This window comes from Pristiophorus japonicus, chromosome 10 (genome assembly GCF_044704955.1).
Source record: "Pristiophorus japonicus isolate sPriJap1 chromosome 10, sPriJap1.hap1, whole genome shotgun sequence".
Classification (NCBI taxonomy): domain Eukaryota; kingdom Metazoa; phylum Chordata; class Chondrichthyes; family Pristiophoridae; genus Pristiophorus; species Pristiophorus japonicus.
In genome coordinates this window covers 200,152,281-200,175,688 of record NC_091986.1, presented here as the reverse complement: position 1 = coordinate 200,175,688, position 23,408 = coordinate 200,152,281, and the positions used below count along the sequence as shown (strand labels likewise).

The window sequence follows — 23,408 nt, the reverse complement described above, 5'->3', positions numbered from 1 at the left end:
ACAGATTATCTGGTCACTAGCACATTGCTGACTGTGGGAGCTTGCTGTGTGCAAATTGGCTGCTGTGTTTCCCACATTACAACAGTTATTACACTCCAAAAGTACTTCATTGGCTGTAAAGCATTTGGGACGGCCAGTGGTCGTGAAAGGCGCTATATAAATGATAGTGTTTCTTTCTTTACACAAGCACTTTAGATATCAGAAGACAAGGCATGCTTTCTCCTCAAAGCACGTCAAACTCTTCCTGTTTATATTGGAAAGTCTGTTCCTTCAAGACACAAAGAAGTTCGACTTTTAACCCTCATCTCCCCAAGAAGTTCTGCATCCAACACATCTCTCCAGGATGTCCAACATCAGCCATTAAAACATAAAACAACACAGTGCATAGTGCTGAAGAAATAATTTTTATTGTTTCATAGTATAGCCAGATGGCCAACATTTGAGTATAATTAGAATTAAATATTAAACAATAATTAGAATGTGGAAAACGTGAAAAAGATCTTGTGTGGCAAAAGAGCTTAACAATTTATCAGTGCATCTATAAAATGGTATGTTGTAAAGCTTGCTGTTATAGTAGCTTAAAGCAGTTGATCAAGTAAGCCTCATAACTGCACGGAATGCAGGCTTAAGGTTGTTGAAGATGTGTTTTATCCTGCATATGAATATGGTGGTATTCCCTTCACCCCAAGTCCAGTAATCTGAAACAGAAAGGAATATGGACTCAACGTTAATTTTTATGTCCAGTTACCTCCTGTCTGCCGCTACAGATTCTGATTTGCGCTGGATATTGTTCCATGGGCATCGCTGCCCTCCATGACCTCTCTGATCATTATTTATGTCTGAGCAGAGATAGTGATAGCGTCGGGACCGAACCAGATCGACACATGCATTTTACAGCATCGATTATGTAGGGGAGGACGAAAACCCCCTCATTTTACCCAGAAGGAAAAGGGCTGTGGGATCAGTCTGTGCTGTGAATTGAAACCGATACAGTTTGACCTTGGCAGAGCAGTGATTGGACGGGGGAGGACATCGGAGGGCCAATGGTGAGACAGAGTCAGCCCGAAGCATGGGGCTTTCAAGCCAATGGGAGAGCACTTGCTCGAAAACTGGGACTGACTCACAGCCATTATTGGGCTATTGTCTTCCCCATGTTTACACTATGGAAGGAAATTATGCAGATCTTCAGAAAACTACGGAACCCAAAACAAACCAAGGGCCTACACAATGGCTACAGGAGGCCAACCCAATCAACCCCTACTCAAACCTTGAGTAGGTTAGAAAACCTGAATTGGAGGAAAATTATGCAGACCTTCAGAAACCAGGGAACCCAAAACAACCCAAGGGCCTACACAATGGCTACAGGAGGCCAACGCAATCAACACCCATTCAAACCTTGAGTAGGTTAACATCAGTGGAAAAAACCCGCAATAATCTAAAACTGCTGCATTTTTCAAAATCACAAAGCCCACCAATGGGAAGAATCGATTTCAGCAGGAGAGGCGGACTGTATAATCTGGCTATAAAAAGGGGTTTCTGACGTAGTGTGTGTGGTTCCGTGCTTTTGTGATCCAACAACCAGCAAGCCTCTCGACACTGAAGGAAAACCAGTGTCCGAAGACACCGAAGATAGAAGAAACAAACCACCAGACTGCAGAAAGGCACAGGAGTGAGTATAACCTCTGGTCCCCGGAACTCCCAACTCAGTTAGGCCAGGAAAGGTGGGAGGTTGGACATTGTACTGCTAAACTTGTGTAAAGATTTTCGTTGTGTCCGTTTAGTAGGATTTAGGGGGATTGTTTTGTTGATGTATTGCTGTTTGTTGAGATACACCTTGTCAAATAAATTGGAAGCCTAAAGTTCCTCTTGGAATCACCTTGTCTCAGTTCTATTGTATTACATCTCCTGATCGTGAGTCTTATGTCAGAACAGTGTAAGGGAAGCTAGGAGCAGCTCGAAAACGCTCAATTGTGTGTCACAGGCTAGGGAAGAAGGGGTTAGGAGTGTTTGACACTCACAGGTGCCTCACAGGCTAGGCATAAGCTGTGGGGATGCACGAATCTCAAAACCCCCCTTCATAAGCTGTGGACACAGTCTCTCCAGGGGTGCTCTTGCAGCACTCAGGGTACCTCACAGGCCAGGCATAAGCTGTGAGGGCAGAAGCCCAGAGAGAGACACCCAAGGCACAACAACACTCCCTGGGAACCCCTTACAGAACATGGTGACCGCGGCAAGACATAAGCAAACAGGAGATGTTAATATAACAGATGAGGTGATAAGAGAGGAAACTAAAATGGAGGAGAGAATTTCCTCATACATTTTTGGCAAGGTGAACCTCACCAAACCTTGGGTGCAAGCCCTCACTCGGGCAGAGCGCCCAGTGGATGCTGCTGCTCAGTGGACAGCAGGGAAGGACCACAACCACAGGGTGGAAAAGGCCATTTGGCTTATCTGCCTCACCCGCCAAGTCCGAAAGCTTGGAACAGAGTCCTCAGAAATCAGAGGAGCTCTCTGCTATCCGGCCTGCGGTTGGGGACAACCTGCTGGCCGAATTAGCTGAGGAGCAGCAAAGGAACAGGCAGTTGGAGGAGACCTTCCGAAATAGCCAGGACTATCTTCAGTGTCAGGTCACTGAGGCCAAGGGTAGTGAGGGGTCCCTCCGGGAACAGAACTCTCGGTATACCCAGAAAATTTGGGAACTCGAGAATAAAGTAAAAGATGTACAGACAGCCTATAAAGTGGCTAGTAGCAGTGAGTTTACAGATCACGGTACCTGCCAGGAAAGGATTAAAACTCTCACCCAAGCTCTATCCCAGGCAAAGGGGATGGTCGCCCTGATAGGACCCGGAGGGTCCACAGGGGACAAAGGAAAGTATTGGGGGGTAGAATCCAAAGGCAAGAGACGCCCGACCACCTCCTGAGGCACCGGTGGTTTGTCCGGTAGGGTACCAGGAGGAGCGGGGCACGCAGGTAGTAGCATACCCAGGGCTGGGGGCAGGACCAATGGGTCCCGCTCGGCAGCAGGGATGTGAGGCTCCAGCCGAGGATCAGTTAAAGGCTGGATCAGGCGACCAGGCACTGTCTGCTGCACCGGGTATGGTGGGACAGCCGGAGGTAGAGGGACCAGCGCAGAAAGATCCTGAACAAGGGCGGATGTGCCCGGTCAGGCAGCGCAAGTACGGTCCTCCACAGGGAGGTGGCCAAGGTCGGGGAGCACTGGAGAGCGACTTTATTGTTCCCCATGGAGTTCAATCACTCAGGGCCATGGTGGCCCATTTGGCCAAACTCACTAGCAGTGGGGACCCATCTATCCACTTCATGGAGGTGATGCAGGCAGTGGAAATTAATGGGTGCGATGAGGAAGAGACAGCCAAGCTGCTGCTCTTCTCTCTGGACAGCAAATTGTACCAGGCCCTACCGGCAGAATGCCGGAGGGGACAGCGTACATTTACTGAGGTCCAGAGGGCCGTCCTTGAGGCTATGGGCTTCGATGACGGCAGTCCTTTCGAACGGGTCGAAAGGACAAGGCAGCTCGCAGGGGAAACCCCGCAGGCGTTTGCGGACAGGCTGTGGGTGGTATACCACGCAGCCTGTGGGGAGCTCCTCGACCGGGCGAATCTTTCTGCGGTACAGACTGGCCACTGGCTGAGGATGCTGGTGGCAAACTGCTTGCCCCGGCTCAAGGCCAGGGCAGAACTGTGGTTCGATTCCTGGGACCCCAACCTCACCGAGGAAGCAGTGGTCAGGCAACTGGCACTGGTCCAACGGAATGGAGGAGGGGAGGAGGAGAAAACCTCCAAAGGTAGTGTAAATGAAGTAAAACCCAACTCCATTCCCAAAAGGGAATGGCACAAGGAGAGTGGTCGCTCGATTGATAAGGAGGGAGTGTGCTACGGGTGCGGGAAAGCTGGGCATTTTAAAAGGGATTGCAGGAGCCCAGTAAAGAGATATGGGGGGAGAAGTTCTTTAGGAGCCGCCCAGAGTGGGGGAAGTAGAGGGAGCTCCTCACCATCCCTTGATGAGATAGTAGCTGCAGTGAGGACAGCGCTGGAGGGGACTGGGAAGGTAGCCACGGCAATAGGCAGGGAAGCACCAGCAACCCTGCCAGTACAGAGGCCATGACTAGCCCAGACCCAGCCTATATACCCGTGCCCATTAGAATGCCCTGGGGACGGCCCTGGGTCAAGATGGAGGTTGAGGGTGTATTGGGTGCTTACCTTTTGGACACTGGTGCTTCCAGCACGATAGTCCATTCGGAGGACCCCGCAACCTCACCTCTATCAAACGGGGTGCCGTATCAACTAGTTGGGTTCACAGGAAATGAGAAGGCTGGGTTTTTCTCAGTCCCGCTCGCAGTTCGTTTAGGAGCACTCCAAACACAATGGAAGTGCGTCCTGATGAACTGGGAGCAGGTGGGAAAAGGGATCTTGGGGGCTGATTTCATCATCGCTCGCCAGATCCTAGTAGACTTGAGGAATCACTGTCTATGTGGCACAGTGGGCACGGGAGCAGAGGGAGAAGTCATGGTTATTGATAAGAAACAGGGAAAAGGGACTCTGTGTACAATGAAGCCAAAAGTGGGTTACGACCTGGAGGTTCTGGTCGGTAACCCCCGGCCGAGTACCGGGCCTATGTGCAAGCAAATCTTGCAGCATTTGCCACCCATAAACACGATTGTGGGAGAGTCACAGGAGTGGAGGTTAGAATAGATGGGGATCCCATGTCCCGCCCGCAAATGCAGTATGACTTTCCCCGAGAGGCAGAAGCAGACTTGGAGACAGCTTTAAGCTCACTTGTCGAGCAGGGTGTTTTGAGACCCATAGCCACCCATGTCAACTCCCCGCTTTGGCCGGTTAGGAAACCGGACAATTCTTGGAGGGCTACGGTGGATTATAGGGTGCTCAATAAAAACATCCCAGCTTGTGCTCCCACAGTAGCGGCGGTTGCGGATCTGATAGGGGAAATCCCTGCATCCGCAACCACGTTCACAGTGTTGGACATATCCAACGGGTTCTGGTCTATCCCTGTACGGAGGGAAGACCAGTACAAGTTTGCCTTCATCTTCCGGGAACAGCAGTATACATGGAGCTGCCTCCCACAGGGCTTTCATAATAGTCCCAGCATCTTTCACCAATGCATGGCGAACTGCTTAAAAGGCTTCAGCCAACCACACCAGCTGGTCCAGTATGTGGACGACCTGTTGTTGTTCACAGACAGCAGTGAGGAACACGGTCCACTGCTGGCCGAACTGCTGGTCTTACTGAAGGAAGGGGGTTTTAAAGTTAACCCCAAAAAAGCCCAGATAGGTCTAATGGAGGTAAAATTCCTGGGCCTGACGATAAGGGCAGGAGAAAGGGCCATTGATGAGGCTAGAAGAAAGGCAGTGCAGGAACTCCCTGTCCCTAGGGATGTGTCGGGGGTAAGTTCTTTCCTGGGAATCACTGGCTACTGTAGGGACTTCATCGAGGACTATGCAGCCACAGCCGCCCCTCTGCTCAGACTCCTACATAAGGGGGTCGAGTGGGAATGGGACGAGGGCTGTGAGGCAGCATTTGTCCATCTTAAGAGAGACCTGCAGGTAGCACCAGCCCTAGGGGCAATTGATGGGGGGGAGGAATTCTTCCTGGAGGTGGCAGCTAGTGGCGACAGCTTAAGTGCAGTGTTGCTCCAGGGGCGAAACGGTCAGCTGAGACCAGTGGTGCACTCTTCCAGGGTCCTCACGGAGGTAGAAAAGGGATACTCCAATTGTGAGAGGCACTTGCTTGCCACCCACTGGGCAGTAAAGAGAGCTTAGATCTTTACCGGAATATCCCCCATTACACTCCTCACCCACCATACCCCGACGCAGATGCTGTAGGACGGGAGGATTAAGGACGGGACAGTGAGCAGTGCTAGAATCACTCGCTGGACCCTCCTCCTCTCCCAAATGACTTTAAAGGTCAAGGGCCTTTGTGAGCCCAGGCTCGCAGAAAATGTAATCTATCCAGGGCAGCCGCATAGATGCTCTGTGGAGGGGGTATGGGACATCAACTTTGGATTTCGGACAGGGATATACCCCACAGGCCGCGAGATCTACATTGATGGCTCCAGTTCAGTGTCCGCGGGTACAAGACTCATGGGCTGCGGAGTTTGGGATCCCAAGGCAGGGATTGCCTTGGCTCTTAAACTCCCATGCACCCTGAGCGCCCAGCAGGCGGAACTCTCGGCGGTGATGTATGTGGTCACACACCCCGAGGAATTCCCTACCCCATACACGATTTGCTCGGACAGCATGTTCACTTGCAATTCGTGAACAGAGTATCTGGCGATTTGGTCACGCCGGGGGTACACCTCTGCGGATGGGAAGCCCCTTGTGACCAAACCCCTGCTAGAAAAGATCGTGGCTGCAGTGGGAGAAACCGGGGATGTATATATCCATAAGGTAAAGGCCCACTCCAAAACTGAGCCACGGGGGGAAGGTAACCAGCAGGCAGACCTGCTGGCAAGGGAAGGTGCTCGTACAGGTCGCCCATGGGACCCATACGAGGCAGGCAGGATAGCAGCAGCAAGAAGCAAGCCAGGGACACAAGGGAGCGTAGGGGCGGCTGCGGCCCCAGATCTTAAAGTAGTCCAGATGCAGGATCCGATCCTGAAGGCTGCCTTGGCTGCTATCAAAAAGGAGGAAAAGGCGGAGGGCCCATACAGTGCTGCAGATATTGCTGTGCGGGAAGGCATGTTGTTTAAAGGGGACAAATGGGTAGTGCCGCCACAACACCGGAGGGAATTCCTTCAGCTGGCCCATGAGGGTCAGGTGCGGGACACCCCGGGCCGGAATCTACCTGGCAACGGGTAGAAAAGGCAGGGTGGTGGCCAGGCCTCCGGGAAGACGTCCGCAACTTCTGTGCGGGCTGTCTGGTTTGCACTGCAAACAACCCTCAGTCCTCAGGCCCCGTAGAACACCTGAACCGGACCCTAAAGGAAAGGCTGCGGAAGGAGACGGGAGACTCACCGAACAAGTGGGTGGAAGTCTTACCGTTGGTCCTCATGGGAATCCGGGCCAGTCAGTCAAAGAGCACAGGGTACTCACCCCATGAGCTGATGACAGGCCGGATCATGAGAACCCCAGTGCATGTGTTGGCGCCGGTTCTCACCGAAGGGCAGCTTCGAGAAGTGAACCGGGACCACTTCGTCAGGAATCTGTTTGAACAGCTTCAACAGATTCACTGGCAGGCGGCCAACAACATGGGTAAATAGCACCGTGCCAATCAGGGACGGGTGGCGGTGTATATATTTTCCCTTCCTGTTTTGTTACTTTGTGTTCTGTGCATATGTGTTTAGGTAAGGCAGTGACGGTTGGGTACAGCATGTTATGTTCAGAACATGTTAAGTGGGCCGAGCCTGGAGAGGTCTCTCAAGGCAAGGCCATATTCTTCTTGCCTTTCAGATGTCAACACCTCCCTACTGGACGTTAGTGATGCTGGTATCGCTAAGGATCTGCACCGGGCACCGAGGGGACACCGAGGACTCCCTGGTTTTCGGATGCTCCGGGGGCAAAGCGCCGACAGTGACCACAGGAGAAAGGACTCCGGCGGCAGATGGCCGGGTCACCTACTCCCACGAGGGGAGATGGCCTGGGTGGTTGGGATCGAACTCCACCAAGTACTCCAACCATAAGGACTTTACCTACGGAGAGGTCTCCATCCAATTCCCGGAGATCACTGTGGCCACTTCCAGAGTGAGAGTGTCAGAAGGCAGGAAGGTATGCCTAACTTGGCAAGGGGACATACCTCTGAGACGGTGGTGGTGGCTCAGAAAGCTCAAGAGGGACGAGGGAGACCGACACTCGGACTGGAAACGTCTGGATAATGATACCTACCGAACCATCATGGGGTCATCTGGCGGGGTAATGGTGTGCTGGGAGAAATGGTGGGCGTACGACCAAGGAATTTATTTGTGTATGTGGGGATCCACTCGCGTGTGTTCAGAGGGGGTCTCCATTGCTTTCTATAGGTGGTGGCAGGATGTCGGGGATGGGGTGGTATGGGCGATTCCAAGAGGTCCCACCTTATGTCACAATGTGGGAGCACACTGTGACAGGTACAGACCTCTCGGGTTGTCGGAGCAGGGGAGCACAGGTAATCCTGTGCCCCCAGCACTTGAACGCTTTTGCAAGGCCACAATGCGGATTCAGCACTGCTGGGGCAGAGCCTATCAATTGCACAATGGAGTTAATGGCCCCTAACCACATGCCTCCACAGGTAGCATATGTAGGCGATGGGACATATTGTGTCACCACAAGTGCCCAATGGTATGAACACGGACTGGGAAGGTGGTGTCCAATACCGTACAGCAGCTTTTGCTTTAAACCCAGGGCAGAGGTTCAAGTGGCACACACCAGAATCACACCCATCCCTGAACCTTCCACGATTCACCTCACGGTACAAAACAACCTCAGCCACCTACAACAATATGCCGCCCAGTTTGGCTATCCCACTGCCCCACTACCTGAGAAACTTACAGCCCTCCTCCAGGCAGTGGATTTGTCGCAAAAACATTTTTACACCATGGAGCAGAAAACTGAAATTCTAGCAGGGGAGATTGCCCAGATTAAACCCCCAGCATGGTGGGATTTGGGGATACGGGCAGACATACCTGCATGGATCCGGGTGGGATCGCATGCCTTAGTAATCGGCCAACTCCTGATTGTAGCATATCTGCTAGTTACAAGCCGTAAGCTCAGGAGAAAAAGAAAAAGAAAGCAGTTCCTCAGGCTACTACACAGACAGGAGAGCCGTTGCTAAACACTCAAGGCGTGTAAACAAAGCTTGACCGTGACACTTAGGCGGTTTTGTTATTCCCAGGGATGACTGCGTTTTCATACATGGCCCCTGGGGAGTCAGCACATTTGTCAACATCAACATGTATCCATGAGATAACAGTAGTACTGTTATGTAGGCTGTTAATAAATTAGATCTACGCTCCTCAAATTCTGCCCTCTTGAGCATCCCTGATTATAAGCACTCAACCATTGGTGGCCATGCTTTCAACTGCCTAGGCCCTAAGGTCTGGAATTCCCTCCCTAAACCTCTCCGGCTCTGCTTCTCTCTTTCCTCCTTAAAATCTACCTCTTTGTCCAAGCTTTTGGTCATCTGCTGTAATTTCTTCTTATGTGGCTCAGTGTCAAATTTTTGTCTGCTAACACTTTTGTGAATCGCCTTGGGACGTTTTAATGCGTTAAAGGCGCTATATAAATACAAGTTGTTGTGTTGTACATGCACAATTTGGTAAAGTATCCTTTGCCAAAAAATATTAGAATCATAGGATTTTACAGCACCGAATACTTATCAAATTTGTATCCACATCCTTTTTAAAAGCTATTGTGGAGTTGTGTCCGAAGGAGTTCTAGAGCTAGCCGGGAAATTCTACCCAGTCGGCCCTCCATATGGTCTGGGCGGAACTCTCGCCAGCTGAGAGGGGAGTGGCATGGCAGATCAGAAAGTTTGCAATTGTGATTCACAGCTCCAGCACTATCGCGATATTATCGGCAATTATCGCATTCTATCGACCGACCTTAAAAATGCCGCCTGCTTGCGGCTGTCTCTGTTTCCATTCTTCATCCATCCCGTCCACAGCTGATGTTACATAAAGTTCGGAGTAATCCTTTCCTCCGAAGCAGCAAGATGTGGTCATGTCAACGGGCAGCTTCACTGTCTGGATCCTCTTACCTGAAGGAAAGATTCTTATCTGTGATTTCTGGGCTTTAGACTTCACTGTCGTTGTGAGCAAAACGACTCCCAAAGCAAGCGCTCTATTCGGAACTCCGACACGGCAAGCGAGCCCCAGGTGGGCAGAGGAAACATTTCAAGGATGCCCTCAAAGCCTCCTTGATAAAGTGCGACATCCCCAGATATACCTTGGAGTCCCTGACCAAAGACCTCCCTAAGTGGAAGATGTGCATCCAGGAGGGCGCTGAGCTCTCGAGTCTCGTCGTCGAGAGCGTGCAGAAATCAAGCGCAGGCAGCGGAAGGAGTGTGCGGCAAACTAGTCCCACCCTCCCTTTCCTTCAATGACTGTCTGTCCCACCTGTGACAGAGACTATAATTCCCGTATTGGACTGTTCAGTCACCTGAGAACTCACTTTTAGAGTGGAAGCAAGTCTTCCCTCAATTTCGAGGGACTGTCGATGATGATGACGATGAGCAAAATGAGGATTTGGATGGATTCAGACTGGATTCAGAGTCTCCTAGCATTGGATTTACTGAGTGTGGATCTAAGGGTGAAGGGGGAGGGGAGTTGCACTGGGTTCTCCCATGCTCCACCGTAACATAGGTGTAATCCCGAAGAAATATCATGAAGTGCCATTTTTAGATATTTATGTTATTTCAGTGTTAGGGGGAGATCGGAAGAGTAACCACGGAAATTCCAGGTGCAAAATTCTAAAATGGAGCGCAAACAAGGAACGAACTTTCTTTGACTGCAATCATCTGCCATAATAAGTTACTAGAGAACTCCGTTGTCTAGCTCCTTAAGGTAGACCTCATGTGATTCCACTGCAACCCGACATCTTCAGCAATGGCTTCTCTTCCCACCTACCACTTTCATCTCTTGAATCCTATGAGTAGCTTCCCTTGACCCTCTCCTCATCCTCATCTACATGCTGCCCCTCGGTGACATCTTCCTCAGCACAGAATCAGCTTTCATTTATATGCTGCTGATGTCCAGCTCGACCTCTTCACCACGTCTCTTGACTCCATAGCAGCCAGACTGTTCACCATGAAGTCATTGATGAGTCACAGCTTCCACCAACTGAGTATTAGTGAGTGATTGTATTCACCCGCTCCTGCCACAACCTCCTTTGCCACTGATTCCATCCCCTACCTCAACCTCTCACTCTGGTTAAGTCAGACTGAGCAAAATCTTTGGGCTGGATTTTTGGTTGGAGGCTTCTTCGGGCGCTAATGTCGGTGGGTCGGTAAATTTTGCGGCGAGAAATTGTTTGCGACGGCAGCCAGAAAATTCGGTTGCTGCGCCCTGATTCTGGAGCGGAGCGCTAAGGGAGGCGTTCCACACGTCTCTTAGGACGCTAGGCCGGGTGAGCAACTGAAAATCTGTTGCTGAAGAGCCAGCTTCGGACCGTCCGAAGAGAGGCCTCCCTGCGAGAAAAAAAAAATCGGGACAAAAAACACATAAAACATTCCCGACGAACTACTCCCCCCAAATAAAGGTGGATGGCAAAAAAAAACACAAAGCAATATCAATTTCACTTATCTTTTGCAATCATTTCTTCCCTTAGCGCCCCAGGACAGCTCGGACCGCCTGCTTTCTCTGGCGGTGTCACTAGGGAGCGCTACGAGTGCCGCTCCAAATAAATATCGCATCGCTGTCAAAACTGGGTTGTTGCAGAGCGGCGTGACACTCCTGGGCGGTACTGCTCAGTGCAGCCGCAAAACCGCCACCAAATTTGCCGGTGGGGTGCTGGAAGCTGGCCGTCCAGGTGCTCAGCATTTTGTGACCCATTACCGCCCCCTCTGGGGCGCAAACAGAGGCGCAATCAAAATGAAAATCCAGCCCAAAGTGTCTGTTCAACACAGAGCTGAGCTTCGAACCCTACCTCTTAACCATTACCAAGACCACTTAATTCACCTCTGCAACAATGCTCCATGTCAGTCCTTCCACCGAAACACTTATCCTTTCATCACTTCCACATTTGATTATTCCAAAGCCCTCCTTGTTGGTCCCCCATCCTTTAACATCCAGAAATTACAACTTATCCAAAACTAAGACACCCATCTCCTGTTCTAGAATATAAGAACATAAGAACATAAGAAATAGGAACAGGAGTAGGCCATACGGCCCCTCGAGCCTGCACCGCCATTCAATAAGATCATGGCTGATCCGATCATGGACTCAGATCCACTTTCCTGCCCGCTCCCCATAACCCCTTATCCCCTTGTTGTTTATGAAACTGTCTATTTCTTTCTTACGTTTATTCAATGTCCCAGCTTCCACAGCTCTCTGAGGCAGCGAATTCCAAAGATTTACAACCCTCAGAGAAGGAATTTCTCCTCATCTCTGTTTTAAATGGGCGACCCCTTATTCTAAGATCATGCCCTCTAGTTCTAGGCTCCCCCTTCAGTGGAAACATCCTCTCTGCATCCACCCTGTCAAGCCCCCTCATAATCTTACACGTTTCGATAAGGTCACCTCTCATTCTTCTGAATTCCAATGAGTAGAGGCCCAACCTACTCAACCTTTCCTCCCCTCATCCTCAGAATCAACCGAGTGAACCTTCTCTGAACTACCTCCAAAGCAAGTATATCCTTTCGTAAATATGGAAACCAAAACTGCACGCAGTATTCTAGGTGTGGCCTCACCAATACCTTGTACAGCTGTAGCAAGATTTCACTGCTTTTATACTCCATCCCTTTGCAATAAGGGCCAAGATACCATTGGCCTTTCTGATCACTTGCTGTACCTGCATACTATCCTTTTGTGTTTCATGCACAAGTACCCCCAGATCCCGCTGTATTGTGGCACTTTGCAATCTTTCTCCATTTAAATAATAACTTGCTCTTTGATTTTTTTTCTGCCAAAGTACATAACCTCTAGTCCCAATCTCCCCATTTTTGCTGGCCTACATTGGCTCTCGGTCCCCAATACATTAAATTTAAAATACTCATCCTTATCTTCATATCTTTTCCATGGTTTTTCCTCATCTTCTCTCTGCAACGTCCTCCAGTCTTGTAACCCTCACATATCCTTCAGCCCTCTGACTTTTGTAGCCTTCGTCTACCATGGTGGTGGAGTTTTAAGCCTCTCAGACCTTCTCTCAGTATCTCCCTCCCTAAACCTTTCATTTTCTCTCTCCGCCTTTGAAAACCTTTCTTCAACCCATCTTTTTTTAAATTATCCTTCCTAATCTTCTATGGCAAAGCATCCATTCCCCATAGCGACTTCCATTTGTGAAATGTCTTCAGACATTTTTTTCATTAATGGCACTTATATAAATCCAATTTTCATGACTGACTTATATAATGAACGACATGTTTTACCAATTATCTTTTCTTCCTGCATTTGAGGACGCTGTGGTACTCGGTATTGCAATCATGCAGGAATTGGCAAAATATACCCAATGCAGACAGTCAAAACTGGGGTTAAAATGGCGATCCTATAGATTATGATCTTAAAGTAGGGCAAGGTCTATAGATATATATGCATGAAGTAATTCTGATGAACTACAAAAGGCATTGTTGTTGTAATTGTAGATTTGCCTTGTCTGGTAGTACGGAGGGATGTATGAAACTACCATGGTGTGGTAGAACTTGGGTTAGAATCCACAATAGCCCACACGGTGAGTTAATGATCTCAGCCAAGTTAACCGGAGAAGTTTCCTAGTGGGGATGATGGGAAGAGATATTGGACATTGACATGTGGTTCAAAAGTGGCTTGTGAGTGGCTCACCCTCAGCACTAATAACATTCTGCATCAGACCAACAGATGCATTGCTGGCTAGAGAATGTTATGCAGAAGATTAAAGGAAAAAGATAACAATAAACTGGTGTAAAAAATATAATAATGAATTCTGATACTGGTATTGAAGTGTCAAAATGGGAAATTATAGTTTTTTCAAGCACAAAATTGGACATCGCCGTTTACATATTTAATTGATTTACCTGTTTCTGGGTCAATACGCAGGACTCGTCCACCCTTGTAACAGGCAACCCAAAGTTTTCCCTCTGCATCGATGCACTGTCCATCTGGAATAGCCTCCGCTTGTTCAAGCTTGTACATAAGTCTTCGATTTGCTATACAGTAATGTAAAAAAATAAAGTCTTATTCATTACGAACGCACATCCCTTCCTTTAAAGAATTACAATCTGAAACATGGCATCCATGAACAAGGTGGCGATGAGCAATGTTCCTGTTAAGCTGTGCGGCCGAGCAGTGCTCTGCAGGTCCCATGCAGGTCGCTTGCCAGCTTCACAATGGGAAAAGCTGTGCATGCGTGGAAATTTGAATGGGCTACTTGCCCACAAAAAATAATTAAAGGGAACATAGATGACAACAACAACAACTTGTATTTATATAGCGCCTTTAACGTAGTGAAACTTCCCAAGGCACTTCACAGGAGTATTATAAGACAAAAAATTTGACATCGAGCCGCATATGTACAAATTAGTGCAGGTGACCAAAAGCTTGGTCAAAGAGGTAGGTTTTAGAGTGTCTTGAAGGAGGAAAGAGAGGGAGAGAGGTGGAGAGGTTTAGAGAGGGAGCTCCAGAGCTTGGGGCCGAGGCAACAGAAGGCACGGCCACCAATGGTCGAGCAATTATAATCAGGGATGCTCAAGAGGGCAGAATTAGAGGAGCGCAGACATCTTGGGGAGTTGTGGTGCTGAGGGGAGAGATAGGGAGGGGCGAGGCCATGGAGGGATTTGAAAATAAGGATGAGAATTTTGAAATCGAGGTGTTGCTTAACGGGAAGCCAATGTAGGTCAGCGAGCACAGGGGTGATGGATGAACAGGACTTGGTGCGAGTTAGGACACGGGCAGCCCAGTTTTGGATCACCTCTAGTTTACATAGAGTAGAATGTGGAAGGCCAGCCAAGAGTGCGTTAGAATAGTCAAGTCTACAGGTAACAAAGACATGGATGAGGGTTTCAGCAGTGGATTAGCTGAAGCAAGAGCGGAGACGGGTGATGAGACGGAGGTGGAAATGGGCGGTCTTAGTTATGCTGCGGATATGTGGTCGAAAGCTCATTTCAGGTTCAAATATGACACCAAGGTTCCGAACAGTCTGGTTCAGCCTCAGACAGAAGTTGGGGAGAGGGATGGTGTCAGTGCCTAAGGAACGTAGTTTGTGGTGGGGACTGAAAACAATGGCTTCGGTCTTCCCAATATTCAATTGGAGAAATTACAAGTTGCCTCCTTCATGGGGGTAGAAATGCCCGTGTATTATTTTGACCATTTACCGTCAAATTCCTGTGCGTGCTACGGGTTAATGATGTTATTAAAATAACGGACACGAGAGCTTGATGTAAATGCGTTAACTGGTGCACTAATTATACGATGTAACTATTTGTACTGCACCTTTTTGACTGAGAGGCGACAAGCCCCGCCCCCTCAAACTCCGCCCCTCCCCCCCCTCCACCTCCCGGCCTGAATCATTCCATGCGCATGGTGCCGAGAAGCAGGACCTGAAGCTCTGACTCAACCCACCACCCCGGCCGGCCTGGGCCCGCCAGCGAAAGAGAGGCTGGGGGGAGGAGGAAAGAGAGGCTGGGGGGAGGGGAGAGAGGCTGGGGGTAGAGAGAGAGGCTGTGGGGGAGAGAGAGGCTGCGGGGGAGGGGCGGGGGGGGTGGGGGACGAGGGGAGAGAGAGGCAGGGGGGTGGAGAGAGAGGCTGGGGGGGAAGAGAGAAAGAGAGGCTGGAGGGGAGAGAGAGACTGGGGGGAGAGAGAGAGAAATACTGGTGGGGGGGTTGGGGGGGTGAGACACAGGTGGGGGGGATGACGGATCACGTTCATCCAAACCTCTATAAGGGACATCGTTGGCGTGGATGATATCCAGAAGTCATGACACTGTCACTATTCACTTCATACCCAATAAACCTGTTAACAATCCGTACACAATGCCTGCCCATCAATGTTGGGGTGGAGGGGGGCAGGAGGATGCACTTGCACTGAGATAAGGCACTTTGGCTGGCCCTTGCTGTCTTCTGGGGAGCTCTGTCCCCTGTCGCTTCAGAAAGTCAACGTGGATCGAGTTACAATTTGCAAAGTCAGTGAGATCTTGGGATGGACAGTTCCAGTTACACATTCCTGTGAAACCTCAGGGTGTGGCTTATCTTCCAAGGGGACCAATCAGAAACAAAGGGTGGAGCATGTTGGCCATTTTGCAGTACAAATAAGCACGTCGCTAATTATACCGCGTAGAAGAATTTCAACCGCCGTTGTCACATCAGCAAACACAGCGGCGCAATCTGTTTTAGTGATGTTGGTTGAGGGATGAAAGTTGGCCTAAACTCTGGCAGAACTGCCTATTCTTCTGAGATTAGTGCCATGGAGCCATTATCATCTACCTGAACCACTGGAACAAACAAGACAGGATTTTGGTTCAACACCTAATCAAAGGATAGCACCGCTGGAAGTATAGCACTCCCTCAGTCCTGCACTGGAATCCCAGCCTAGATCATATACTAAAGTCCCGGGCCCACAACCTGAGATACGAGTGCTACTAACGGAGCCAAGCTGACATAACATGGCAGGGCTGAAGTGGGGGCAAGTAAGCAAAAGAAACTTCAACAAAAGTTTGTCTAAAAAGTGTTTACATGTATGTGTCTGCTGTGGCTCAGTGAGTAGTGCACTTACCTCTGAGTCAAAAGGTGGTGGGCTCAAGTCCCACTCCAGGAACTTGAGCACTTAAAGCTAGGCTGACTCTCCAGTGCAGTACTGAACGAATGCTGTACTGTCAGAGGTGCCAGATGAGATGTTAAACCGAGGCCCCAACTGCTCTCTCAGGTGGATGTAAAAGATCCCATTGCACTATTTCAAAGATAAGTAGGGGAGTTATCCCTGGTGTCCTGGCCAATATTTATCCCTCAGTCAACATAACAAAACAGATTATCTGATCATTATCACATTGCTGTTTTTGGGAGCTTGCTATGCGCAAATTGGCTGCCGTGTTTCCCACATTACAACAGTGACTACACTTCAAAAGTACTTAATTGGCTGTAAAGCACTTTGCGATGTCCGGTGGTCGTGAAAGGCGCTATATAAATACAAGTCTTTAGTTAAAACCCTATTGCCATTAACAAAAGATGAACATTAGTCATGGACCAAATCAATGAATATAAGCAATATTAGGGAGCAGCACAGGGTGCTGGAGTCTCAATGTGCTGCCTGAGATCGGTAGGACTCAGGTTCCTACACACTAACCTTGCATTGTTGACTTCCCTATCTCAGCTGTGTCACTATAGCGAGACACCAAGAGGCAATCGGGCATTTCTCCCTGGGCATGGAGGGGCAAATCAGAGGAAGAGTCAACCCAGTGCTTTTCCCACACACACCCTGTCAGCACAGAGAGAGGCTCAGGAATAGCTTTGCCCATTTGTCCTTGCAGCCAACTATAATTTATTGCACAGCAACAGAGAGGCCAAGAATATACCTTTCTAGAAAAAAATGTACACATCACAAAATGGCTCATTCCAACATGTGACCAAGTACGTTTTAAAATATACTTACAGATCTTTCCTGAGTGTAGGTCATAGTCAAACGCATCCACAGCAAAAGATAAGCTGTCTATATAATAAAAGGTCTTGTGATCCAGTGACCAGTCCAGACCATTAGAAATGTCCACTTGGTCAAAGTGCTTGACCACAGAGTGATCAGACTGCAGAGCATAGAGAGATCCCTGCTGCCTTTCGACTTCAGCTGGACGAGTCTCAATTGCCATGGTCCCTGTAGCAGAAGTCAGTGTTAGCCCTGTAAATACTAACCATTGAAGTTTTCCTAATACATTAATAGCACATGCAAAGAGTATGCAGTAATTTCTGATATTGAGAATATAGGGATGATTCCACAATTCCATGCTTCCAATAGAGGAGTCACATTCATAGGGAGTGTGAGGTAGAGATAATATAAGTTGGGATCACAGAATAACTCCATTATATTCTATAATATGTCATAATCACAGAAACTGGCCATTCGGCCCAATCAGTCCATGTCGGTGTTTATGCTCCACTCGAGCCTCCTCCCATCTTTCCTCACCTAACTCTATCAGCTTAACTCTCTATTCCCTTCTCCCTCATGTGCTTGTCTAGCCTCCCCTTAAATGCATCTATACTATTCGCTTCAACCACTCCCTGTGGTAGTGAGTTCCACATTCTCGCCACTCTCTGGGTAAAGAAGTTTCTTCTGAATTCCCGATTGGATTTCTTGCTGACTATCTTATACTGATGGCCTCTAGGTTTGCTCTTCCCCTCAAGTGGAAACACTTGCTGTATCTACTCTATCAAAACCTTTCATCATTTTAAAGACCTCTATTAGGTCATACTAGGTCACTTTCAAGAGAAAAGAAACCCAGCCTGTTCATCCTTTCCAAATAGGTATACCCTTGCATTTCTTGATATATCAAAAAGGGTCATATCACCACCAGCAAAAAAATGGATTCAAGACTTAAGAACATATAAAAATTAAATTAAATCATATTTTGTATTCATTCACGGGATGTGGGTTTTGTCAACAAGGCCAAAGTTTATTACCCATTCCTAATTGCCCTTGAGAAGGTGGCAGTGAATCACCTTCTTGAACATAACCGTGTGGCTTGGTAGGCCATTTCAGAGAGCAGTAAAGAGTCAACCACATTGCTGTGGGTCTGGGGTCACCTACCTACAACCTCTTGCAAATCCACTGGGAGGGTAGGTAAATCAACGTCAGTGTTCTCAATCAGGCCAACATCCCCACCATCGAAGCACTGACCACACACGACCAGCTCCGTTGGGCGGGCCACAATGTCCGCATCCCAACACGAGACTCCCAAAGCAAGCGCTCTATTCAGAACTCCTACATGGCAAGCGAGCCCCAGGTGGGCAGAGGAAACATTTTAAGGACACCCTCAAAGCCTCCTTGATAAAGTGCAACATCCCCACTGACACCTGGGAGTCCCTGGCCAAAGATCGCCCTAAGTGGAGGAAGAGCATCTGGGAGGGTGCTGAGCACCTCGTGTCTCGTCGCCGAGAGCATGCAGAAAACAAGCGCAGGCAGCGGAAGGAGTGTGCGGAAAACCAGACTACCCACCCCACCCTTTCCCACCTGTGACAGAGACTGTAATTCCCATATTGGACTGTACAGTCACCTGAGAACTCACTTTTAGAGTTGAAGCAAGTCTTCTTCGATTTCAAGGGACTGCCTCTGATGATGATGGGCCAGACTGGGTAACGACAGCAGATTTTCTTCGCTAAAGGACATTAGTGAACCAGATGGGTTTTTACAACAGTCCAGTAGTTTCCTGGTCACCATTACTGACATTCACTTTTTATTCCAGATTTATCTAAATTTAAATTCCCCAGCTGCCGTGGTGGGATTTGAACTCATGTCTCTGGATCATTAATCCAGACCTATGGATTACTAGTCCAGCAACATTACCACTATGCTATCGTACCCCTTGTGTGTATGATACCTTTTTTTAAGTTAAAATATCAGAACATAATTTCAAGTCTGTCACATAATCTAGTTATTAGTCTAGATATTCATAGTCAATGGGTAGAAAATCTAGCAAGCTTTGTAATTTACTTGATCTTCAGAGTTGTGCTTTAGGAAATCACTTGTACCCTTTCATTACTGCCTTTTAAATTGGACTGTTCAGTCACCTAAGAACTCACTTTTAGAGTGGAAGCAAGTCTTCCTCGAATTCGAGGAATGTCTATGATGATTAAATTCTATGGATAAATCTTCGAAACCTCTTGATTAGTTTACTGCCCAAACCGGCAACCTCCACCATCTAGAAGGACATGGGCAGCAGGTGTATGAGAACACCACCACCTTCAAGTCACACACCTTACTAAGAAATAGGAGCAGGAGCAGGCCATAGGGCCCCATAAGCCTGCATCACCATTCAATAAGATCATGACAGATCTTCTACCTCAACTCCACTTTCCCGCACTATTCCCACATCCCTTGATTCCCTTAATGTCCAAAAATTTATCGATCTCTGTGGTGAATACACTCAACAATTGAGCTTCCACAGCCCTCTGGGATAGAGAATTTCAAAGATTCACCACCCTCTGAGTGAAGAAATGTCTCCACATCTCAGTCCTAAATTGGTGATCCATTCTGCCGTCATCCAACTGCCTTTTTAAGTCTAAAGTACCTTACCTAAGGTAGATTAAAGTAGACCTGATCAACACAAGGGTAAAATGGTGAAAGCCAATTTCAGCAAAGCTGTATGTGGACAGAGATGTAAAATGCAAAATTGGTTGTGACTAACCTGCAAAGAAACGTCCAGCAGGGTCCACTTTGCCATCATTAAATCTGTTGTTTGCTTTATCTTGGTCGACCAGGGCTATGTCAGTAACGGTTTCCTTTTCAAAGTCGAGAAAGGCAAACCTTTTTCCAACTGCTAGAACATATCCCCCTGATCTCCGAGGGACCACTGATCCAACAGGAGCATCTGAGGGAAGATAGACGTGTACAATTCAATAACGTGGCTCATCCTGCAAATACTGATGCTGTTATAGATGCAGCAACATCACTCAAGGTGCAGACGATTAAGAAGCAGCCCCGATCACAATAGACAATGGCTCGCATGCAGACTGTTCGTCTGGTGCACAGATTGAACAAAGGAACAGCCATCTCGAAACCAGACAATGCTGTTGAAAGCGAGACATGCCTACAGGCTACAGCCAATTCAAAACTGCCAACAGAGACTACCAGTCGTGCTCTAACAGGTTTTGGTGCCGTCGCCATAGGGAGCCATCAGGTGAAGCAATTCAGAGATTGCAATTATAAAAACAGAAAATGCTGGAAATACTCAGCAGGTCAGGTAGCATCTGAGAGAAACAGAGTTAACGTTTCAGGTCGATGACCTTTCATGAGAACTGGAAAAAGTTAGAGATGTAACAGGTTTTAAGCAAGTCAGAGCAGGTCTCCAATCGGCTTAGAAACATAGAAACATAGAAAATAGGTGCAGGAGTAAGGCATTCGGCCCTTCTAGCCTGCACCGCCATTCAATGAGTTCATGGCTGAACACGCAACTTCAGTACCCCATTCCTGCTTTCTCGCCATACCCCTTGATCCCCCTAGTAGTAAGGACTACATCTAACTCCTTTTTGAATATATTTAGTGAATTGGCCTCAACAACTTTCTGTGGTAGAGAATTCCACAGGTTCGCCACTCTCTGGGTGAAGAAGTTTCTCCTCATCTCGGTCCTAAATAGCTTACCCCTTATCCTTAGACTGTGACCCTTGGTTCTGGACTTCCCCAACATTGGGAACATTCTTCCTGCATCTAACCTGTCTAAACCCATCAGAATTTTAAACGTTTCTATGAGATCCCCTCTCATTCTTCTGAACTCCAGTGAATACAAGCCCAGTTGATCCAGTCTTTCTTGATATGTCAGTCTCGCCATCCCGGGAATCAGTCTGGTGAACCTTCGCTGCACTCCCTCAATAGCAAGAATGTCCTTCCTCAAGTTAGGAGACACAATACTCCAAGGCCTCACCAAGGCCCTGTACAACTTATAGTAACACTTCCCTGCCCCTGTACTCAAATCCCCTCGCTATGAAGGCCAACATGACATTTGCTTTCTTAACCGTCTGCTGTACCTGCATGCCAACCTTCAATGACTGATGGACCATGACACCCAGGTTTCGTTGCACCTCCCCTCTTCCTAATCTGTCACCATTCAGATAATAGTCTGTCTCTCTGTTTTTACCACCAAAGTGGATAACCTCACATTTATCCACATTATACTTCATCTGCCATGCATTTGCCCACTCTCCTAATCTATCCAAGTCACTCTGCTGCCTCATAGCATCCTCCTTGCAGCTCACACTGTCACCCAACTTAGTGTCATCCGAAATTTGGAGATACTACATTTAATCCCCTCGTCTAAATCATTAATGTACAAAGTGAACAGCTGGGGCCCCAGCACAGAACCTTGCGGTACCCCACTAGTCACTGCCTGCCATTCTGAAAAGTACCCATTTACTCCTACTCTTTGCTTCCTGTCTGCCAACCAGTCTCAATCCACGTCAGCACACTACCCCCAATCCCTTGTGCTTTAACTTTGCACATTAATCTCTTGTGTGGGACCTTGTCGAAAGCCTTCTGAAAGTTCAAATATACCACATCAACTGGTTCACCCTTGTCCACTCTACTGGAAACATCCTCAAAAAATTCCAGATTTGTCAAGCATGATTTCCCTTTCACAAATCCATGCTGACTTGGACCTATCATGTCACCTCTTTCCAAATGCGCTGCTATGACATCCTTAATAATTGATGCCACCATTTTACCCACTACCGATGTCAAGCTGACCGGTCTATAATTCCCTGTTTTCTCTCTCCCTCTTTTTTTAAAAAGTGGTGTTACATTGGGTACCCTCCAATCCATAGGAACTGATCCAGAGTCAATGGAATGTTGGAAAATGACTGTCAATGCATCTGCTATTTCCAAGGCCACCTCCTTAAGTACTCTGGGATGCAGACCATTAGGCCCTGGGGATTTATCGGCCTTCAATCCCATCAATTTCCCCAACACAATTTCCCGACTAATATGGATTTCCCTCAGTTCCTCCTTCTTACAAGACCCTCTGACCCTTTTGATATCCGGTAGGTTGTTTGTGTCCTCCTCAGTGAATACCGAACCAAAGTACTTGTTCAATTGGTCTGCATTTCTTTGTTCCCCATTGTGACTTCCCCTGATTCTGACTGCAGGGGAACTACATTTGTCTTTACTAACCTCTTTCTCTTTACATATCTATAGAAGCTTTTGTAGTCCGTCTTAATGTTCCCTGCTGCTTCCTCTCGTACTCTATTTTCCCTGCCCTAATCAAACCGTTTGTTCTCCTCTGCTGAGTTCTAAATTTCTCCCAGTCCCCGGGTTCGCTGCTATTTCTGGACAATTTGTATGCCACTTCCTTGGCTTTAATACTATCTCTGATTTCCCTTGATAGCCACGGTTGAGCCACCTTCCCTTTTTTATTTTTACGCCAGACAGGGATGTACATTTGTTGTAGTTCATCCATGCGTACTCTAAATGACTGCCATTGCCCATCCACTGTCAACCCCTTAAGTATCATTTGCCAATCTATCCTAGCCAAGTCACGCCTCATACCTTCAAAGTTACCCTTCTTTAAGTTCTGGACCATGGTCTCTGAATTAACTGTTTCATTCTCCATCCTAATGTAGAATTTCACCATATTATGGTCACTCTTCCCCAAAGGGCCTCGCACAACGAGATTGCTAATTAATCCTCTCTCATTACACAACATCCAGTCTAAGGTGGCCTCCCCCCTAGTTGGTTCCTCGACATATTGGTCTGGAAAACCATCCCTTATGCACTCCAGGAAATCCTCCTCCACCGTATTGCTTCCAGTTTGGTTAGCCCAATCGGTATGCGTATTAAAGTCACCCATGATAACTGCTGCACCTTCATTGCATGCACCCCTAATTTCCTGTTTGATGCCCTCCTCAACATCACCACTATTGTTTGGAGGTCTGTACACAACTCCCACTAACGTCTTCTGCCCTTTGGTGTTCTGCAGCTCTACCCATATAGATTCCACATCATCCAAGCTAATGTCCTTCCTAACTATTGCATTAATCTCCTCTTTAACCAGCAATGCTACCCAACCTCCTTTTCCTTTTATTCTATCCTTTCTGAATGTTGAATACCCTTGGATGTTGAGTTCCCAGCCCTGATCATCCTGGAG

At 48.0% G+C, this 23,408-nt stretch overlaps 1 protein-coding gene across 2 annotated transcripts in view; it reads right to left on the bottom strand.

Moving 5' to 3' along the window:
* Positions 1-385: 385 nt before the first annotated feature.
* The window catches only part of LOC139274899 (regucalcin-like), a 28,124-nt gene continuing 5,101 nt past the window's right edge, over positions 386-23,408 (bottom strand). The window contains exons 2-6 of one of the 2 annotated variants that reach the window (XM_070891624.1): positions 19,962-20,144; positions 17,219-17,434; positions 13,653-13,784; positions 9,550-9,704; positions 386-698 (exon numbers count right to left, since the gene is read on the bottom strand). In XM_070891624.1, the coding sequence (XP_070747725.1) occupies positions 648-698; positions 9,550-9,704; positions 13,653-13,784; positions 17,219-17,434; positions 19,962-20,144 (737 nt within the window). In that variant the 3' untranslated portion in view covers positions 386-647. The remainder of the gene's footprint in view (positions 699-9,549; positions 9,705-13,652; positions 13,785-17,218; positions 17,435-19,961; positions 20,145-23,408) is intronic. The other variant, XM_070891625.1, reaches the window with a different exon arrangement.